Here is a 20,849-nt window from a genome sequence, read left to right on the forward strand (position 1 = left end):
AAATGTGCTGAAAAGTAAAATTGCCAGGTTCATTATTATTGGCGCAAACCACAATTCTAATTGTCAGGCCCCAGGGCTGAGAGGAGCAAGTGAGGACCCGATTGTGAGCTTGCTGTCCAGAGGAGAATGCCAAGCCACACGCTACCAGGTACCTTCTTCAATGGAGGCCATAGTGGTTCTTTTTAATTAATTAATCCAACATGGAGTATATCAGAAGGAGGATAGAACTCTGTTTATACACAACTCTGACATCGTCTGATTTTAAGAAGTTTTACTAAAACCATGGTCATGGCCTTGACAATACTGAATGCAAAATACTGGTGTACACAGGTTTTTACAGAAGGGGTCCCGAGAGCCCAGTCACAAAACAAGGTTAACAGATGGGAGAGGCCTGAGGGAAGGGCAAGCACACGAGAATTTTATTGAGAAAAAAGCTTATATACTGTAAGGGTTGCTGAAGTTTAATAAATAAAGGTCAACTTATAATATATAAAAACAATATAAACATTTATATGCTACATGCATATCATATAATTTAAAGTAATAATTTATATGTAGGGACAGATGCCAATTCATGTTCTTCCGATTTTTCTCGACAAGGCACACACACAGGACGTGTCTATTCGTATCCAGCGCCAGCCTACGAGTTTGTTGTTTTCTGAGGTCAGTGCTCGGACGTAGGTTTGCGATGTCTTGCACTGAGAGTTCCAGTGTTTGTCATCAATTCCCCTGCAACCGTTTTTAACTGGCCTGGCTTCTTTACATCTTGTTTCATAAAAATATTGTTTGACAGGGGAGTTGCCGGTTTTGATCTCCCCTAGCACTGTGACCTGGTGTCCCCGAATGTCAATGGCTGAGGACTTGTCGGTCACCCACAGACTCTCACTGTCACACACTGAGTACTCTCCTCGGTGACTCTTATGCTCTGCGTACCGTTTCCGCCGTGATGATGTTCTATTGGCTACTACCGGGTTGCCCACATAATCCTCCATGAGATACAAGGGAGGGGGCTCCAAAGGGGTGCTGTCACTCAGCAGGACCCGGGGCGAATTGTAACGTCTCTGTTGTCGCAGTAGTTCTGTGTCTGTTGCAATCATTGGCTGGAATTCCGACCTGGTGGACTCTCCCTGCTCCGGTTCTCTAGGGGCTTCTGCTTTGGGCAGGGTGCTCTGGTAATTTTCCTTGACATCCACCATTTGCTTGGAGAGCTTGTTTTTCAAAATATCTGCCTGGATCAGCTTTATAATGAGGGAATTGAGCGAGTCTTCTGGCAAACTCCTTTGATCCATGTTGTTACCTTGGATGCCACGGAGATAAGCGAGAAATATCACATAAAACAAGATGGACATCACCTTGTTCACCTGTAAGATCTGAAAAAGGAAACACAGGTATTAACAGCTGGCTGCGAGAGTCTGGGTCATTCTGGTATCAGCTGCCTGAGGCTGGTCATCTCTAAGAGTAAAGAGAGGGAACCACCCTTTATGGAAGCAGCGGACTTCTCCTTGCTCTTTAGAAGGGGCAGTTTCCTCCCCCAGCCCCTGAGAAATACTGGGAAACACCCCACACAGGTCTTCTGATGGCTTGCTTCCTAGACTGAGCACCAGTTGCTTTTACATTAGATGTTTGGATGGTTCTCCAGCCTCCTGCTGTGCACCCATGACATCTGACAAGTCCCTTGAGCTTGGGAAGTCACTTATGGTCCACTGTACTGAGGCAGCAGCGAGGACTGCATCAGTGGATGGCTTGATCTGCTCAGAGCTTTACAGCGTTCTCAAGACATGGAATTCTTGTCCCCAATTCTAGCCTGTGGGGTCTTCCAGAGGGACACACTGAGGCTGGGAATTGGGTCTGTCGTTTTTATACTGTGGCTTCAGAGAGGGGCTTGTTCCTGGCCCCTTCTGTCCTTGGAAACAAACACAAGACCACTGGCCACCTGCCGAGAGGGCCTAAGTGTCAAGGTGCTCTGCCAGGCTCTCAGAAGGACATGTGTCACCAGGACACCCCTCAGATCTACCAACCCTAAAAGCCACAGCTCTGAAGCACTTCCTGCAGGAGACAGAGAGACCCCAGCTCCGCCTGCTCTGAGAAGCAACGGTTGATATTGGTTCCTTTTTTCCTCCTAGGGATTTTTAGTTTCTATTATACTATTTCTTTTTGTGATCCTATACTACTCCTCTGTAGTCCTCCCTTTTTAAATGGTTCTTTAACCCACCACACTCTTCTTCTGTTGCCATAACAGAACCTCAGCACAGGGCTCCTGGCGAGTCCTTGTGGAATTGCAGAGGGATCCTGAGTTCCTCCCCACTCACCTCTCCTGCCCTGGGGCCAAGCCCACGTTTCCAGCAGGTTAGCCCAGGAGGCAGATTCTCAGGTGGAAAGACAGCTGAGCCGGTGACCCTGACCTTACAGTTCCCTCACCCCACCCCCAGAGTGCTCACTTTTTAATCACCCCTGCTGCCACCCCAATGGCCCCATGGGTATTTTTTCTTCCGAGTTCTGCCTTCACATGGAAAATAAAATCCTTTCCCTTGGTTCGGTGTTGGTATTTTCAGAAAGATCTTCTAAGATCCAGAGGGAAAACAAAGGAACAAACAACCTTGACACAAGCTGTAGGAAAGGAGTTGTGATTCAGAATCTTCACCCAGGAGCCTGGCCCCAGAATCCACCTCACCCCCCCCACACACACTCCTCTCAGGTGGGACTTTCTCTCTCATCGCCAAAGGCTAACAAAGGTCCAGGCATTAACTGGACCGTCTACCCACTGGCTCCTGGCCTGCCTCTGTGATAAGGGGCCCATCTTCCTTCCCTGGGAACCACTCTTAGGATAACTGACTCCTTCGAGGTCAAAGCTAAGGGGAGGGTTCTACCATGGCCGCCTGCCCTAGAGACCACTCCAGGAATTGTGTTATCCCAGGAAAATGGCTCCCTCAGGGTAATTCCTCTCCCTCCCACTCTGCAGAGAAGTGACATTTCTGCCAGTCTTGTAAAGCTAGCAAAATGAAACTTTAAGAACACAAAATAAACAGCATGCACACAGCTTGAGTCTCCACCCTCACCCCAGTAGAGCTGCAATAAAACCATCTGAAACTGGAAGTCTATCAAAAAACAATTTATCAAATTATCCCAGAGCCTGGACACATGATGCTGCTTGCTTACAGGAAAAAAAAAAAAAAAAAAAAAATCAGGGATGATATTTGTATATGTGAGGTCCCAAATAAAATAAAAGGCTATACAGAGAGGTTGCCAAGGTAATTGTGAGGGTGATTTGGCAAGGTGGATATTGGATGGTGTGATGGACTTAGGATAAGAAGAAAGTCTTTGGGATGGTAGCTTGAACTTTGAAGCAAAAATTTACTGCTAGCAAAGACTTATTGAGGGCTGGAGAGCTGGCTCTGTGGGTAAAGATGCTTGCTGCTCTTCTAGAGGACCCAAGTTCAGTGCCTGCACTCATGTTGGGTGGTTTACAACTGCGTGTAACTATAATTTTAGGGGAGCTAACAGCCTCTGCTGACCTCCATGGGCACCAGCACACATGTGGCGTGCACATATACACACACATACAAATAAAAATAAAAGCAAACCTTTTAAAAACAAAAGCACATCTAACTTCATGCCTTCATTGGTTTGCTAGTCAGCATTCAGCTACTATAACAAATACCAAAGAGGATCAATATATAAAGAAAAAGAAAAGGTTTTCTTGGCTCACAGCCTCCAAGGCTTCAGCTCACAATGAATTGGTCTTGTTGCTTGGGTTTTGGTGTATGGCAAAAGAGTGCTTGAGTGAAAAAAAAAATTAATCATGATCTGGAGCTTAAATTAAAAAAAAAAAAAAAAAAAAAAAAAAAAAAAAAAAAAAGGAGGAAGGAGAAGAGAGCAATACCCCAGGGCACGCCTCCAGTGATGTGAAGATCTCTCACAAGCTTTCGGTACCTACCACCAAGTCAGGACCAAACCTGAACACATGGGCCTTTGAGAGAAATTCTAGGTAACTTCTAGCTATTTTACAGGGAGAGGAGGTGGGGTGTCTTTGCCCTCTTGCTCCGATTTCCCATCACAGTTCTATCTGGCTCTCATGCCCCACACTCCAACCCGATTCACTATTTCTCTGCTGCTTGAGCAAGCTTTGTGACTCATGGGTAAGTCTTCTGTCCTTGTTGAAATTGTTCCCATTCCTCACTTCTGGCTTCATAAGTTGGCCTTTCTCTGGTGCTCTCCAGTTACCTCCAACAACAGCAACCGTGCTCCCTTCACATTCTGTCAGCCTGTCCTCCAAGTGGCTACTTCAGTAGGTCTTGCCTCCTTCATAGACCTATGGAAGACCATGGCCTGGAACTCACACATTCCCTCATCCACACGGTCACTTACCCTCTATCCACTGTGGAGTGAGTCATGACAGTATGCCAGGTGCAGGTTGCTAAGTGTTTCTAAACTGTCTGCAAGGCTTTCTCAAATCCCAGCAGGCATCCTCTGGACTCCATTTTGAAAATCTATTTTTATCCTTTCCTTTCCTTCCTTCCTCTTTCTTCCCTCCCTCCCTCCCTTCACTCCTTTCTTTGTTTTTGGAAAAAAGCAATCCCAGGAATATTGGAACAAGAATTTTTCAAAATATCACATTTCAGGATGCATAGGATCCTAGATACCTCATTTCTGCAGATAGGAAACTGAAGCCTAGTGGACTGTTAGTTAACTGCAGGGCTCAGAGGACACTTGGTTCTTAAGCTCTGCAAGGCTTTTTCATCACCAGGTAACTGGAAGGACACAACCAGGCACACACTGAGTGTATTAGAATAGCAGTTGAACATGAACTTGAGTTGTCCATGGTAACAGGAGGGCTGTACATCTGCTCCTACTGCATGTATGCACAGAAGACCGAACATCTGGAAAATTCCTCTTTCTACATCTGGCCCCCAGCAGTCTGTACCTGCATGGTGCTTCCCAGTTGTCATTGCTCACACATGCTTGGAGCTCAGACCAGTCATGCTGGTTGTGGGAGAGAAGGAACACCATGAACTGGATACACAGGGATGGGAGATTAAGGAAACAAGTGTGGGAAGTGAGAAGTGGGGAGATTAAAGAAGCAAGTATGAGAAGTGGGAAGTAGAAAGTGGGGAGATTAAGGAAGCAAGTGTGGGGAAGTGGGAGGTGGGGAGATAAAGGAAGCAAGTGTGGGAAGTGGGAAGCAGGGAGATTAAGGAAGCAAGTGTGGGAAGTGGGAAGTGGGGAGATTAAGGAAGCAAGTGTGGGAAGTGGGAGATTAAGGAAGCAAGTGTGGGAAGTGGGAAGTGAGGTTCATGACTACACTGGCCATGAGGAGAGTCGAAGAGTGACTTCTGGTCCTTTTTGGGACAGCAGTCCCTACACTTCCTACCATGTCTCTTGGGGGTAGGACTCTCCCCTAGGGACTATTTCCCCAGGGTGGGGAGTGAAAACAGGAAGGCTGTGTCAGCTGGGCCAGGCAGACAGTGAATTTGCTTTCACTTATGGAGTGCTCACAGTCATCTGAAGAAGGTTCAACTTCAGCAAGTGTCCTATGGTTGTTATTAGCGGTAGGTCCCCTCTTCTGTGATGGGGAACCCTGTCTATTTAATCCACACATCCTTCAAGCCCAAGCCCAGGGCTCGACCTCACTGCAGAGCTTCAGTGTCTGCTGACTGAAGGGCACTGCCACCAATCAAGACCCACCCAAGGCATTGCTTACTGGCTTGAAATCCTGCATGGGCTTCTGCCAAGCCTGGATTGGAAGCCCATCAACTCTGCCTTATTTTCCCAAAGAAAATATAGGCTTGGCTCTGAAGCAGGCCACAGTCCCCAGGCTCTTCTTGGCTATAATTAGAAAAAGACCTGTTAAAGACCTCAGTAAAACCCCCTTCCTACCCTCTCTCTAGTGCCCATTTCCCTGCTTAGACTTTTCCAAGATCCGGACCAGCATACACATGCTATTTCCCTCACTTAGCAATGCTTTCCCACATATGGTGTTTTCTCAGTCCCCGGAGCAACATTCCTAACAAGGTTTCACCATCCTTCAAAATACTCAAAAGAGAGCAATTTCTGATTCCTCCTTTTTGGCTCAGTTTCCAACACATACAGAGGCTTTCTGGGTATTCGGCAAGTGGCTGAAATGGGAAAGGGAGCCGGGGCCCGAGGTGGTAGTGCACTGGAGACCACAACAGTCTGTATCTGTGCTGGCACTTGCAGAAGGGGTTTTGCCTCTCTGGGACCAGCTTCCCTACCCAGGAGCTGACTCCTGATTATACACCTGCAAATCACTCTTGTTGAACATGCATAGGGTTTTTTTGTTTGTTTGTTTGTTTGTTTTTTTTAATGAGCATACAGTCAGTCAGTCATTGCACAAACAAAGCAATGGGTTTCATTATGACACTCTTATCCACCAATGTCATGTACTCGGAACATAGTCACCTCTCAGTACCCTTATTTGTCCACTCCCAAGTAGTCAACCTTTCTGCTTGCACATCTCTTTTATATGAGAACAACCATATGATAAGTCTTTCCAAGTCCAATTCATTTGCTTAATATGGGGATTTCAGTGTACGGAGTACATTTTTTTAGCCCGGTGATGGTGAGCTCCTCGACAATAAAAATGCCAGGAGCCACATACTGCTATCTATGATATTGTTATTCTTGAGAACCACCCCATTGAGGTAGGTAGTTTCATATATCCCATTCTGGGGAAACTAGGAAGTGGGGTTAAATAAATAATAAGCAGGAGAGCTAGGGTTTGAGTATACTAGAGCTCGTGTTCCTCAAGATTACATCTGTGACCTCTTTGCCTTCCCTGCTCTTCCGTGTTCTAAGAGTTAAGTGCAGCCCCGACAGCTGCTGTCCAGCAGGTTAAGCACCTCCCAAAGATGCCTGGGCCATAAAACGAGTTTCTAGGGATTTGAGGCCATCACTTCTGTTTCTTCCTCTCTATAGTTCTTACGAAACCATTGCTCATGACAATAAATAAGTCAGTTGGCCCCTGTCCCCTCTCCACCTGGGATTCTGCAATGCGATCCCTCTAGTGGTCACCAATTCTTGCAGAGGTCGAATGTTGTAAGGGACAGAACACTGAGCATTCCATCTCATGTCCTGGATTTGCAGTCATCTCTGGAAACCTCGGGTGACTTCAGAGAAAGTAAAGAGGCGATGTTGGTGTTCCTCAGAGGGGAGAGGATCAGTCTGACATCAGCTTTTAATCTGACAACATTGTAAAATGAAAACCCAAGAGATTTTGTTATTTCTTACACATCCATGGTCCTCTGGAAGCAAATACATTGTTGTGGCTGGGGTTAAAGAAGAAGCAGTCCAGCCGTACCCAGATGGGTCTATTATTATCTGGAGGATTTCTGCCTCTGTGATGTGGCCTCTGACTAAAGCTAAGGACTTAGGACATACACAAAGCTAAATGACAAAAAGAGAAGGGATGTGGTGGAAATTGTAAATCGGGGCCATATAAATGGCTCAGCTTGTTCCCTGCTTCTTAATTGCAGATGAATTCACCCTGGCTTTGCTCTAGTCACAGGTCCTGAGGCTTCAGAATGAGTCAACAGTAACACAATGATGTTTTGACCTATGGCAAGGCTAGGAGGTTGGCCAGAGTGAGACCCTGGTGGAGCCTCTAGAGGAAATTGTTTGTAATATTCCTAAAGAACTGGAGATGGTGGGGAAAGAGAGGCAGATTCATTCAAATGCGCAAATGACACGGGGGGGGGGGGGAAGGCTCTGTAGATGCTGGTGAGGTCAGACCAGTTAGGCTCTACCATTCATGGGGGTGGGCAACCTGGAAATAGTGTAGTTCAATTCAAAGTGAAAACACACTGGCCAGCTCTCTGGAGGGAAGAGGAAACCAGATCCAACAGGGGATGGGGGAAATGTTTGGAGAGGGTGAAGGAAGGAACTTGGGATTGATGAATGAGAAATGAAGTCCCATCCATGGGACCATGTGAGTTCCCACCTTCTGCCTTCCCATTCAGCTCTACACTGGTGCTGTCCTTATTCATTCTCAGCATAGCTCAGGAGAGGAGGGGGGCACTCCCTGTCTTACAGTGGACAATAAGGAAAAGCAACTCCTCCAGCAGAGCAGTTAAATAATACCCACCCATCACTCAGATCATTTACAGGGCTGTTAAGAGTGAGATTGCATAATTATTACTATTTAAAGATATACAAGGTTACCCAATGGGGGGAAATAGGAAATTATTTAATGTGGCCATCTTACATGCATATATGTTTTCCAAAAACCTCAGTATCCTAGCGATGGTCTAATGAAATGACAGCCATCGATCACTGCAGACGTAGGCATGCTCTGATTCCTGATATTGTTTGGTTGTCGCAGCGCTATAGAGGGATGCACAAATCAAAACTTAAAGACAGGAAACAGAGGGTAAGGAGCAGAGAGCTGTGATCAAACAGCCCAGGGACTAGCCCAGGAAGCTGCAGAGGTGTGGGAGCACATTTTCGGGTTCCTCCTGGCTTTACCCAGCAGGTCCACATAGAGGATGATTAGGGCTATGGGCCTGGGTGCAGGTGTCTGAAATGGTCTGCACTTGGCTGTGCTGGGGGAGGAGGTCTTTTGCTCCACTCCCTTGGTGTCTCTATAAATACCCTGAGCCAGAGATAGGGCCCATTGGAAAAGGTTCCAGGCCCTCTCTAGGCTATCCTTTATTTTCTATCTATGTATCTTCATAATATAAATCCTTCTATCTAATATTTCCTGCTGCTCACACTCAAGAAAACTCTGGGGAGCTGTGGGGTTGGTGGGTAAACGCACCACACAGAGAAATACTTTAGATGTTCACAGAAAACCAAGAAACATCAGCAGTCAAGACAAGAACTAGCTGCATGATCTCTGCCTGTATTTGGTGGGAACTCTTCTGGGTCTCCCTGAGAATTAGGCAGGTTAGCATGAGCAGGTGCTGGCAGGCTGGCCCGGGCCAGGAACTGGATTCTTAGCCCGTTCTTTAAGATCAGGTTTTGCATGGCTGCTTCTTGTTAAATCTTACAATAGTCTGCCATAGTGAGTCATTCCTGCAATCCCAGGACCCTGAAGACCAAGGCAGGAGGAGGATGAGTTTGAGATCAGCCTGAGATGCATAGGAGTAACCCGGATGCAAACAAACAAACAAACAAACAAACAAACAAAAAAGCAGTAACAAAAAGCCTCAACACTTCAAAATAAGAATTTGGAAACTGGCTGACAGTGGATGCTTGTCCTGGAGTATAAGGTATGAGACAAGACAAGAGCCTCTAGCTTCATGAGATGCTAATTTCCCAGTGGCAACAGAGATCACAGCCAAGTGGAGTTAGATAGCATATGTTTGGATGAGCCAAAACAAACCAGAGACCCTCAGAAAGCTGACCCATCTCTGAAAGTACAAAACCAGTTTGTCCCAAGATCAGGCCGAGAGAAACAGAACCCCTTTGTGGACTAGAAACCTATACCTTCATCCCTGCTTCCAGGAAAGTTAACTATGCTGAGGAGGAGGTGGGAAGCCAGGAGTTCACTGCGTGCAGATGCTTGGGTAGTCCACAGAGTTGAAAGCACACCTTCCTCAGGCCCTCAGGCAGCGTGAGATGGAAGGCATGGTGTAGTGGATAGTCATCCCAGCATTGGCCTGGAAATTCCAACCCCCATTGAGGCTTCAGTAATGATCACACCCACAAGGCGGGGCAGAGGAGGGAGCGGAAGACCGAGGATCAAGAGGAGGTCACTCGCTTGGTACCGGGACCCTGGACGCAGGAGGTAGACCGAGCAGAGTTCTCCAGAGAACACCGCCGGACTGTGCTATACCTTTGCCAGACCCTGCAACCTACCCCTTCATTTGTAAGTTACCCTACAAAATAAACCTCCCTTTTAATTACGTGGAGTGGCCTTAATAATTTCACCAATAGCATGGCACATGTCAAAACAATGTGCACCACAGCCCCGAGCAGGGAGGTAGTGTGCTGACTCCCAGGCCAGGAGCCCTCTGGCTCAGCCTCCTCTTGGCAGAAGATCTAAAGGGTGCCTGGTAGGCCCATCGGAGCCCCAGGAAGCTCTTGTTTACATTATTCCTTGCAGGGCTCATTTCATGGTCAGAGGGTGGACTAGAAAGAAATGGTAGAGACTCATTAGTCCATCCAGCTACTGGTCATACTGGGCCTGTCTAGTAAATATTGCTCTGATCTAGATGGTCATTCTGGCTGCCACTGTTCACAGACTTGCTGCATTCACAGGACTGGACACACACACATACATATGGTATCTCCCTCTTGACAAAGATGGATGACTTATAATTAGACTATTTTCTCCTTCTTCCTCCCTCCCTTCCTTCCTTCTTTCCATATTTCCTTCCTCCTTCCTTCCTCCCAGTCCCTCTCTCTGAGACAGTGGCCTCAAAATCACCACATCATTGAGGATGACCTTCTGATCTCTTTGCCTCCACCTCCCAAGTGTAGGGATTATTACAATGTGTGGCACCACACTTGGTTTATGTTGTGTTGTGGATCATTCTCAGGGCTTCGAACATGCTGGTCAAGCACTCTACCAACCGAACTACATCCCTATCACTAGTTAGGCTTTTCCAAATCATTTAATGTTTTGATACATGCTAATTTGGAAGATGGTTTTCTGTGACTGGGTTAACTCCATTTTCCAAGGACAAATACACACGAGGGAAGGAGCTGCCCACAAGCTGCTAAGAAAGTGGACACCAGAGACTAACTTTAGCTTCAGAAAGTAACTTTCCCACATCAACATTTTTTTTTATTTTGTAAAAAAAAATTAATTATACATATCAGTCACGGATTCCCCTGTCCTCTTTCCTCCCCCCCCCCCCCCAATCCACCCCCATTCCCATCTCCTCCAGGGCAAGGACTCCCCTGGGGATTCAGCTCAGCCTGGTAGATTCAGTCCAGGCAGGTCCAGTCCCCTCCTCCCTTCACCACAGCTGAGCAAAGTGTCCCAGCATAGGGCCCAGGTTCCAAAAAACCAGTTCATGTACTAAGGACAGGTCCCAGTCCCACTTCCTGGGGGCCTCCTAAACAGTTCAAGCTCATCAACTGTCTCACTTATCCAGAGAGCCTGGTCCGGTAGTTCCATGGGGGCTCCTCAGCTATTGGGTCATAGTTCACCACATCAACATTTTTTTACGTCAATTTATGCCCAGTGTCTGCATTAGGCTTATGTTAATCCTTTGGTTGTGGGCAAGTGTTAGGTTACTGAGAGGAATGCTACCACAAGGCTGCTGAGAAACTGCTCTGTGATAATTACAACGGCTGGTAATGAGATGAATAATAATAGAGATGATGCCAAGGTACCCATCTTGTCTGCCCAGCAAACGGTGGGTCTCAAATCCAGAGAATAAGGACGCTGGCTGAGGGAACGCCCAGGGTACGGCTGCTATTCCGTGTATACTCCTGTCCTCTCTTCTAAACCAAGAACACCGGTGGCTTGGCAATGCCCATCCCGCTTTCTGCATCAGCCGAGGTGGCAGAAGGAAGTCTAGGTCAGGGACACCATCCTGGTTTGGCCCTGAGAGGATGTGGCTGTAGAAAATGTGGTCAGATGGCAGGCTTCCTCCTCTATGCTTGGTGACCTGGCTGGTACCAGGCATAGTCCCTCACAGACCCTTTCTTATCACAAGGCCAGCCTCCTTCCACGAGGGTGGGACATGCCGCGTTGAGGTGCTGGTCTGAAGACCATGGGAGTCACGGCCACCTTTCACTCTGCCTAGTAGCTCTTCTTTCATTTGGTGGCTGTCTCTCTTTGTACTCACTGTGGCCACCATCATTCACCGGAACACTTTCATAATTCAGGAGGCAGAAGCAAAGGAGGTATCTATTTGGTGACTTTATGGGTCTGTTCTCACCCACTCGCCCAGCAACACCAGGATATGTGTGTGGGAAGATAACCAGTCTTTCATACAAACTGGAATGAGAGGCAGGCCCTTACTAAATATTATGACTCCAACCCCAGATCGTCTAAGGGACTTTCTGGGCAGCAGGGCAAAACTCAAAAAAAAAAAAGTCAACCCAGAGCTTCTCCTCCGAAAGCAATTTTGGCACAAACACACTGAATTCAAAGCTGTGTTTAATCACAGACACAAGTCACGATAATCACTTGTACTAACTGCTAACCTTTGGTGAGCCTTCCCATATGCTAGACTCTGTGAGACACTTTGCATGGATTATCTCAATTTATCCTCCTAGATACAATTGTTATGCCCACTTTGCAGAGGAGGAAACTGAGGCTCAGAAGGATTAAATAATTTTGCCCAAGCTCACACATCAATTGAGATGCAGAGCCAGGATTTAAACCCCCATCTCTGTGACCTCACAGCCCTACCATTCAGCTAATATTGCATAATTCCTCCCACTTAGCTCTGAATCCAAGGCACCTGTTACTTCTTCGCAGCAAACTGGCAGCAACACCATGATGTTTTCAATGGTTCTTTCCATGTTTAGAGAAAAGAGGCATTCTAGCCTAGTCCCCTGAAGTGTCAGGAGGACATTCCACAGGCTGAGGCTGGCATCCCTGATTCAGAGTGGCTGGGAAAGAGTATTCATTCACCTCGAAGCTTGTAGTTTCATGTGTCTGTGCTTCCATTTTTCAAAGTTAAAGTATTCCTTTCCTTATTTGATGACAAAGAAGACCAAGTGCCTTGGAATTCCTTAAAAAACAAACAAACAAACAAACAACAACAAACACCGGCCCAGACTAGAGATCTACCTTAGCAGTAGAGTGCTTGTCCACCAAAGACAAAGTCACAGGCTCAATCCTCAGCACCCAAATGGGCTAGATTTTCTGAGATGAATGTTCTGGACTCTTGGTTTTCATAGATTGCAGTATCATTTTCAAAATGAGATTTGAAAATAGTGTGGACTCTAGCACATCTCTTGGTTTGATTGATTAATAAAACTAACTATGCCACTAACTAACTTTGGTGCTGATAGAGAATCATTGATGATTTGGGGTGGGGGGTGTCTCAGTTCCTGGCAGTTTCTCCAGTAGGGATGGTATTTGTATTTTAGGTGGGTCAGCTGTATTTCACACACATGAAACTTGCGTTCCTACCTGCTCAATACCTGTCACATTCCCCAACACAGATGACAACCCTCATCAATGTGCACTTTTCTAAACATTATCTGGGGAGGCTTACCCATCCTTTGTTAAGAATGCAGGTGGATGTGATTCAGAATTGTAATTAAAATTAAAGGCTTACGGGTTCAAAATGTACACACGTAAATAAAAAGGGAAAATTTTGCAAAATAATTTCAATGTAGTTTATAGACTCCCTTAAACCCAATTAGTGGCTCACAGATCTTAGGTTTTAATTTACTAATTTTGCAAGTATATGCGTGTGGTGTGTGTGCACATGTATACATGTTCATAAGAGCTTGGGTACACTGTATGTGTGTGCTTATATGTATGGAGACTAGCGAATGATAAAGAATGTCTTCCTTGATCATGCCCCACCTTATATATTGAAGTGGAGTCTTCACCTTGAGCCTGGGGCTCATTGATTTGGCTAGTCTAGATAGCCAGCTTGCTCGGGGATCCCAATGCTGCCTTTTGAGTACCACCGTGCCCACCAGACATTTATATGGCTTCTGAGGATCCGGACACCTGTCTTCATGTTTATAAAGCAAGTACTTTACCTACTGAGCCATCTGTCCAGCCCTGGAATTCTTGAGCTAAAGAATGTCTAAGGTTTTCTAACTGGAACATCTTGTGTTTCTATTGTTCATGCTAATCCCTAGTCATTTCCTCACCAGATCAAGTGATCCCTGTTGCTAGCCTCGTTTTCTGGCCTTAGTTCTCTGTCTCCTTGAAGACATGGAGGTGGGAACTGGCATCATAATCTGGTCTTGTATAACAACAGGCTGGGTATGGATGGAAAATGGTCAGTGGAAAGCCCAGGGAACCAGCCCTATGCTAAGTATATGATAGCATAAGCAAAACACATGGAAAGAAAACTGCTCATACTGGCCAGTAGGCTTTTCTTGAGCAGAGAGCACGGGGCCATAGGTGAATGTGAACAGCCTATAATGCTTAGCACTACTGTGAGAAGACGGGCTTGTCTAGACCCAGAGGTTGCCGTGGGGACAGACTCTGTAGCTACATCTATGACATTTCTACCCTCCATGCGTTAGAAGTCTGCATTTTTTATTTGTTTTCTTCATTCTGGATGGCGTCCTCTCCAACTTGATGGCTTTTTTTTTTTTTTTTTTTAAATCTCTTTGATCTCTCTGCTGCTCAATGTACTCTGGGCAAACACCCTTCCTGATATTTGAAGTTGCCACTGTTTCTGAAGGTCCGGCTTTTCATCTAGTCCTCTGCCATTGACATGGAGAATAGGGAACTGGCCTCTTGAGAAAAAAAATCAAATGGGGCAGGGTGGCTACAGGCTGCTGATCTCAGGAGACACCCCTGGAAAACCCGAGAGAGGAGGCTTTAGCATCGACAAGGGGTCCCTTGCTATAGCAGACAGCATTAAGTGGCAAAGAAGTTTTTTACAAGAAGTTCAGCAGTTAAGAATACTTGTATTCTTACAGATGACCCAGCAGACACCCAGCACATGATGACCAGACATACACAAAATAAAATAAGAGAGGAAAAGAGAGAAATTTTATACAGAAAAATACATTCTGTCCAGATACTTGCACATGTATGTTGGTTGCTAATTTTAAAACCCAGTGGTGGGTTTTTGACCCTTGTCCCTACTCACGATGGTAAATATGTCCCCTCCTTTGGTATCTGGGTGAAGTGGTGACTATTTTGAACAACTTGACACAAACTAGAGTCACCTGGGTAGAGAGAACTTTTGTGTGGGGGGTGGTGGTGGTGGTGGTAAAGCTAGTGAAAAAGAATGGGTGACTTCTTTATGGAGAGGACATTCAGTTGTTCAGCTGTCCCAAAGGCCCTTGGACAAATGTCTCATTACTGGACCAAAGAAAGAGGGGTAGATGAGGGACAGCAGGGACAAAACCCAACCACTACAGTTCCAGAGTGACACTCAAATTTGTAACTGTTCTACTCTGTTGACCCAAACCATCAGCCAGCTACCCCCACCCCCTTAGCACTATCTGGCATTGTTTTCCTGCCTCCAGAGACACAGCAAACAGGCACTGAAGACACAGCAGGGTTCCCAGATCAGGAACCGCAAAAGGAACTTCCTGCAGTGTCAGTACAGGCCATCTGTGTCTCAAGAGTAGACAAGGGGACACTAATCAAAGGCTGGGAGGAAGAGGCTCTCAGACAAGACACACACTGGGACATAGACAGGCAGTGTGTTTCTGTGTGAGTGGTGTGTGTGTGTGTGTGTGTGTGTGTGTGTGTGTGTAACACATGTATGCACGCTTCTATGTGAGTGCTTGTCTCTGTGTGTATGGTGTGTGTGTTACAGTGTTGTACATAGATTGCTGTGTGTATGAGTGAGTCTGTGAGTATATATTTGCATATGTGGTGTATATGGTATATACCCATATATATAGTATATAAATCTCTGTGTATGTATCTAAAAATTGTGTGCATGTGTGTGATATATGCATGAGAATGTGTGTGTGTGTGTGTGTGTGTGTGTGTGTGTGGTGCATATCTGTGTGGTGTGTCTGAATAAACATGTGTGTATGTGTGTATATATGTATGTGTAAATATATGTGTGTGTGGTGCATGTCTGTGTGGTGTGTCTGAATAAACATGTGTATATGTGTGTGTATATATGTATGTATGTATGTATGTATGTGTGTGTGTGTGTGTGTGTGTGTGTGTGTGTTTTATATGTTTAGAAAGGGCATTGAGAGAACAGAAAGGACTAAACACTCGAGGTCATCACCTGGAATCCCTTACAACCCCAGTGAGTCCTTGGGCAAGGCTTTCCACATCCCAGGGGACACCAGTTTGCTCTGTATAGAAGACAGTCATCCCTAGGGTCAATCCATTTCAGGCAGTCTGCCTGTCCCCAAGGCTCTGCAGTTGAGCTATATTTCCTTGAGCACAAAGGAATGAGACTATTCCAGGGTTCTTCTTAACCCCAGGCCAGGCATGCTGTCCACACTGAATGTGTGGGCCTTCTTGGGTCCCAGGAACTGGAAATGTGAAAACAGGCAGAGGAAAAGCCAGAGAGATAGAAGAAAACTCTGGGTCAAGTTTGCATTTCTCATTATCTCTCCAAGCCTTCTCAAATTTCTTTTGTTTAGAAAGCTCCTTGAGTTTCCAGAGGCTCCCTTCCCCCACCCCACCCCCTGAATACCCCTAGGAACTCCTTCAGACTGTAACCCTTCCAGATAACACGGTCCATATGTCGGTCACTCTCTGCATGAGACGCATGCACTCACTTTTCTGGTCACCTCCTCTGAGGTCTGCCAGGCAATGCCTCTTCCCAGAACAGCTCCTCAACCTCCTCTGGGGCCTTCCATCCAAGAAGCATGGACAACCAACCCTCTCTTTGCTTCCCTCTCGCATCTCTCCCAGTCGGGAATCCCACAGGTTTGCCTCCCCACTGTCCCGGAGCTATGGAGAGCTGCCCGCCTCCGCTCCTGCCTGCCACCAACAGCTGCGGGGAGACCCTCCTTTAAGCCCTGGGGCTAATTGAGCAGTGCTCTGAGCAGCTTGCCACATCATTTGGGAGAGCATGCTTTTATAGCAGGCAACACAGAATTCTATTGTCTCCCTTTCCCACCCCGCCCCCTCTCTTCCCTGTGGCTACCCACCACGGTAAACAGAGGCTAAGATTTTTTTTTTCCATAGCTTCCACCAGCTCCTTTGTGGATGTGAACAGACATCCTCCCCCTTCTGGCTTCAACCTCCAACCCACACATCCTGCACTCCAGCCCACCCCCACACCTTGTTGATACACCTTGGCGGCTTTAGATCAATGCTGAGCACAGCTTTATGATTGTGTTTATGGCTTCCCTGCAATGAGAAGGTGGGTTTCAGTGATGTTAGATGGCCTGCTAGGGCTGAAGATAACTTCCTATTAGTCACAAAAGCCTGAGAGTAGCCTGAAGATCCTCTTCCTTGGAAGCATTGTGGTCCTTAAAGGTACCAGGTTCCCAGAGATGTTCTAGGGACCAAGCAACTGCCACCTTGAAACAAGCAGGGGGGTTCTATTCAGCTTGAGAAGTCGGACAGAGCAGTGGGGCAAACCTGCTATACCAGGGACCAGATTGAGGGCACCCAGGGCTTCCAAAGGCACTTGGGTCTCCATTGAGAGACAGTTGTTGGACAGAGACATCAACTCTTAGAAAAGATGAGACTGAAGACCTACTATGAGCTGCAGTCTGTATTTTAGCACTTACTTCCTCCTATCTCTAGCTTTGGGAGAGAGATGGGATGGAAAAAATCCTACAGAGGAGACATTGCTATTTTTAAAGCTGAGAAAACCAGGGCATAGAGTAGGTGAGTGGTGAGCTAGACGGTGTCACAGCTGAAGTAAAGTACAATCCGAAAGCCCTGCTTCCAGACTCCTGAGACTGTACTTTCCCCAACGATCCCTTTCTATGACCAAAGTCTTATCATCCAGAACAAAAACCGAGCCTGGGAAAGAAGCAGTGACCCTTCATCCAGCTGTGAGCACAGGGGAGGGCGCGTGCGCTATGGACGGACTGCTCTTTTTCTCTGTTCTCACGGCATCATTTGATGGACCAGTTTACACCAAGCGGATTCTATCCCAAAGATGGACCACTGCTGGCTGCAAGAATATGTCTCCTGTCCAGACAGGCAGACTAGAGCTGTCTGCTCAGGTTCTGCATCCATTCATCTCTAATTTTAAGGAGAGGGATGTCTCCCGGCTTCCCTCCCCCTCCCCCAAACTCAGTTCTATTTAGTCTGCAGATTTATTGTATTATGAAGATCAAACAAGAGTTAAGCCAAAGTGGGTATTAAAAACAATCCTGCTCAACAATACCTGCATTGAGCAAATGGCAACAACTCGAAACAAAACACATTTGATGTTGGGTTTGGGTAGTGCTGGGGAACTAATGAGACTACTGAACTCATATGGCTGGGGGATTCTGACTTCACAAGCTCCGATTATGCCGATGGGCTTGGCAAGAAGCCCTGTGATTCGTTGCTAATGAATGGATTAATAAGGAGGATAAGTTGGAAGTCAAGGATGTGTAGGAATGTGCCCTGAGACTGATGGGCATTCCCCATGTGGTGCCAAAAAGGGCCTGATATATTGAAGTTCAAGGAGGCTGGAGCCCTCCTAGCAGGCAGACATTTCCGGCCAATAGGCTAGCTCTCAGGCCACTGGACCGATGAGCAAAATGTTGGAGCCATCCATTTCAGAAAGATCCAGTTTGTCGTACTTTCAAGAACGCTACAGTGCGTTTCTAGGATGCAGTCAGTCTACATGACTGAATTAACTAGAAGAAATGGCAAAGAAGTTCCCTGTAGACCTTGGGGAGGGTCTGTGGTTCTATGTTCACGCTGTGAATGCACAACCCTTCACCACGGGAGGCAGATGGGCCATGGCCTTGGGAGAGCAATGAGTGACCCTCACCCCACAATGGAGTGAGTCATCGGGTTGGTGGGAAGAGATCCCTGCTGCCTGTGGTCAGACCGAAGGGTCTGGAAATTCTTTGTATTGCTGGCACCGTTTCAGAGACTGGAACTTTTGATCCTATAACATGATACATTTAAATTCCCCTTGGTGGTGTTAATAATGGAGTTGGCCGATGCCCACACTAACAGAATTTATGACTTGTGGGCTCTTCCAAGAAAAAGAAACAGCAGTCCTAAGGGCTGTGCAGGTGGACCTCCACTTTTGCCTCATGTAGGCTTCTGCAAAGCTTGAATGTACATCAGTTTTTGTTAATTCAGTTGTAGTGTAACGGTATTAGAGACTTTGTAAAAAAAAATTAATTGTGAATTTCTACTGAAAGTACATAACAACTCTTTTGTTTAAAACAAGATTCCATGGGCTGAGGATATGGCTCAGTGGGTAAAGTATTTGGTGTTCAAATGTGAGGATCACAGTTCAGGTCCCCAGAATACACACCAGATGAGTGTGGCAGTCCACTTGCCTTCAAAGCATACGGGAGGCAGAGACAGGGAAGACCCAGTGAGGGGAAATGGCAGTCTAGTTCCAGGTTCAACAAGTACTTTCTTCAGTATATCAGGTGAGAGCAATTGAGGACAACACTCAATGTCAGCCTCAGGCCTCCAGACATACCAGTGTGTATTCACACAAGCACACACGGACACGCACATCACACACACACACACAAATCACATCCTGAGCTAGTTTTAGTTCAAAGCAAAGTACTATTGAAAATGTAGAACAAATATGCTATAAATACATTATAATTTCATTGTGAATAAAAAGGCTCTGAGGTTAAAATCCTTGTCAAGAAGAAAATGTTTTTAAGCTCTTCAACTGCTTAGGTACTGTTTTCCTGTTTCTTCCTTCCTTCCTCCCTCCCTCCTTCCCTCCCTCCCTCCTCCCTTCCTTCCTTCCTCCCTCCCTCCTTCCCTCCCTCCCTCCTCCCTTCCTTCCTTCCTTCCTCCCTCCTTCCTTCCTTCCTCCCTTCATTCCTTCCTTCTTTCCCTTCCCTCCCCTCCCCTTCTCTCTCTCTCTCTCTCTCTCTCTCTCTCTCTCTCTCTCTCTCTCTCTCCCTTCCTTCCTTTTTCCTTAATTTCTTCCTTTTTTTTTCTGTCAACTTGACACAAGCTTGCGTTATCTAGAAAGAGGAACCTCAGCTGAGAAAATGCCTCCATCCAGATGTTTGTAAGGCAATTCTGTAGGGCATTTTCTTTATAAGTGGTTGATGTGGGAGGGCCCAGGCTACTGTGGGTGGTGCCACACTTGGGCAGGTGGTTCTGAGTTGTATAAGAAGGCAATCTGAGCAAGCCTCGGCAAGCAAAGCAGTAAGCAGTGGCCCTCCATGGCTTCTGCTCCAGGTCCTGCCGCTAAGCCCTTACATTTAGAGTTCCTACCCTGGCTTCCGTCAGTGAGGGACTGTGACCCGAGAGTTGTAAGATCAAATAAACCCTTTCCTCTTCAAGTTGCTTTTGGTCATGGAGTTTTATCATAGTGATAGAAACCTAAGGCAACTGGTAATGTGCTGTACTTCTTGTGGCTAATTCCAAAGAATTCTAGAAACCTGGAAGAGGAAAGGGGGCAGGGTCATTCCCTTCTGGACATGTACATCCACTCCTATCTCCTGAGCATTCCTCACACTCCACCACACAGGCCACCTCAGTGTTCTCCCATATCCCGACAGCAAGAAGGGGCAGGCAAGCAGAAGACTCCCAGTCATACTTGATGACATCCATGCTTGTGATGACCAGCCAGCATCATGGAACACTTGCTGCCTGCTAGGAATTATATAGTCACAGTCCAATTTAGCCCAACACCCCTAGGTTGCAGATCCGACAGTCCAGTCTCATCTTTCAAACCTGAAAGTTGACTCTGAGCAGTATCCTACTGCAAAATAATAACTCTTCCTGTAAGTGAAACAGTGGCCATGTCAATTCAGGTTAGCTTTGAGACGAGATCAGTTCTCAGAGCTTTCTGGGTTTCAGAAGTGTAAAGAGGAGCACTGGGACATACCCCGCTGAACATCACAAATGAAGAAAGCCAGCCTGAGGTGTCCCCATGCCCCTACCATTGCCTTGACAGCAGAGCTGGGCTGCAAATCCAGGCATGCCTGACACTTACACCCAACCTCCCAGTGCCATCCCGACAGTCTCCATTCTGGAGGCAAAGGCAGTGGGACTAGTTCTCTCAAGAGGAAAGTTAAACTGTAATTGCATACCATCTTTTTTATATTTCAACAATTTTTTCCTTAAATAATTTCTCTTACATTTTATTTTGACTTATTATAAAAGTAATACAAGCACATTAAAAAAATTTCATGAACTC

The 20,849-nt window shown here is 46.4% G+C and overlaps 1 protein-coding gene across 1 annotated transcript in view; it reads right to left on the reverse strand.

The window, feature by feature from the left end:
• Positions 1 to 257: 257 nt before the first annotated feature.
• Positions 258 to 20,849, reverse strand: part of Ntf3 (neurotrophin 3) — a 69,869-nt gene continuing 49,277 nt past the window's right edge. The window contains exon 2 of the mRNA XM_036182386.1: positions 258 to 1,370. Within this exon, the coding sequence (XP_036038279.1) occupies positions 573 to 1,370 (798 nt within the window). The 3' untranslated portion in view covers positions 258 to 572. The remainder of the gene's footprint in view (positions 1,371 to 20,849) is intronic.

Source organism: Onychomys torridus, chromosome 3 (genome assembly GCF_903995425.1).
Source record: "Onychomys torridus chromosome 3, mOncTor1.1, whole genome shotgun sequence".
Lineage (NCBI taxonomy): Eukaryota > Metazoa > Chordata > Mammalia > Rodentia > Cricetidae > Onychomys > Onychomys torridus.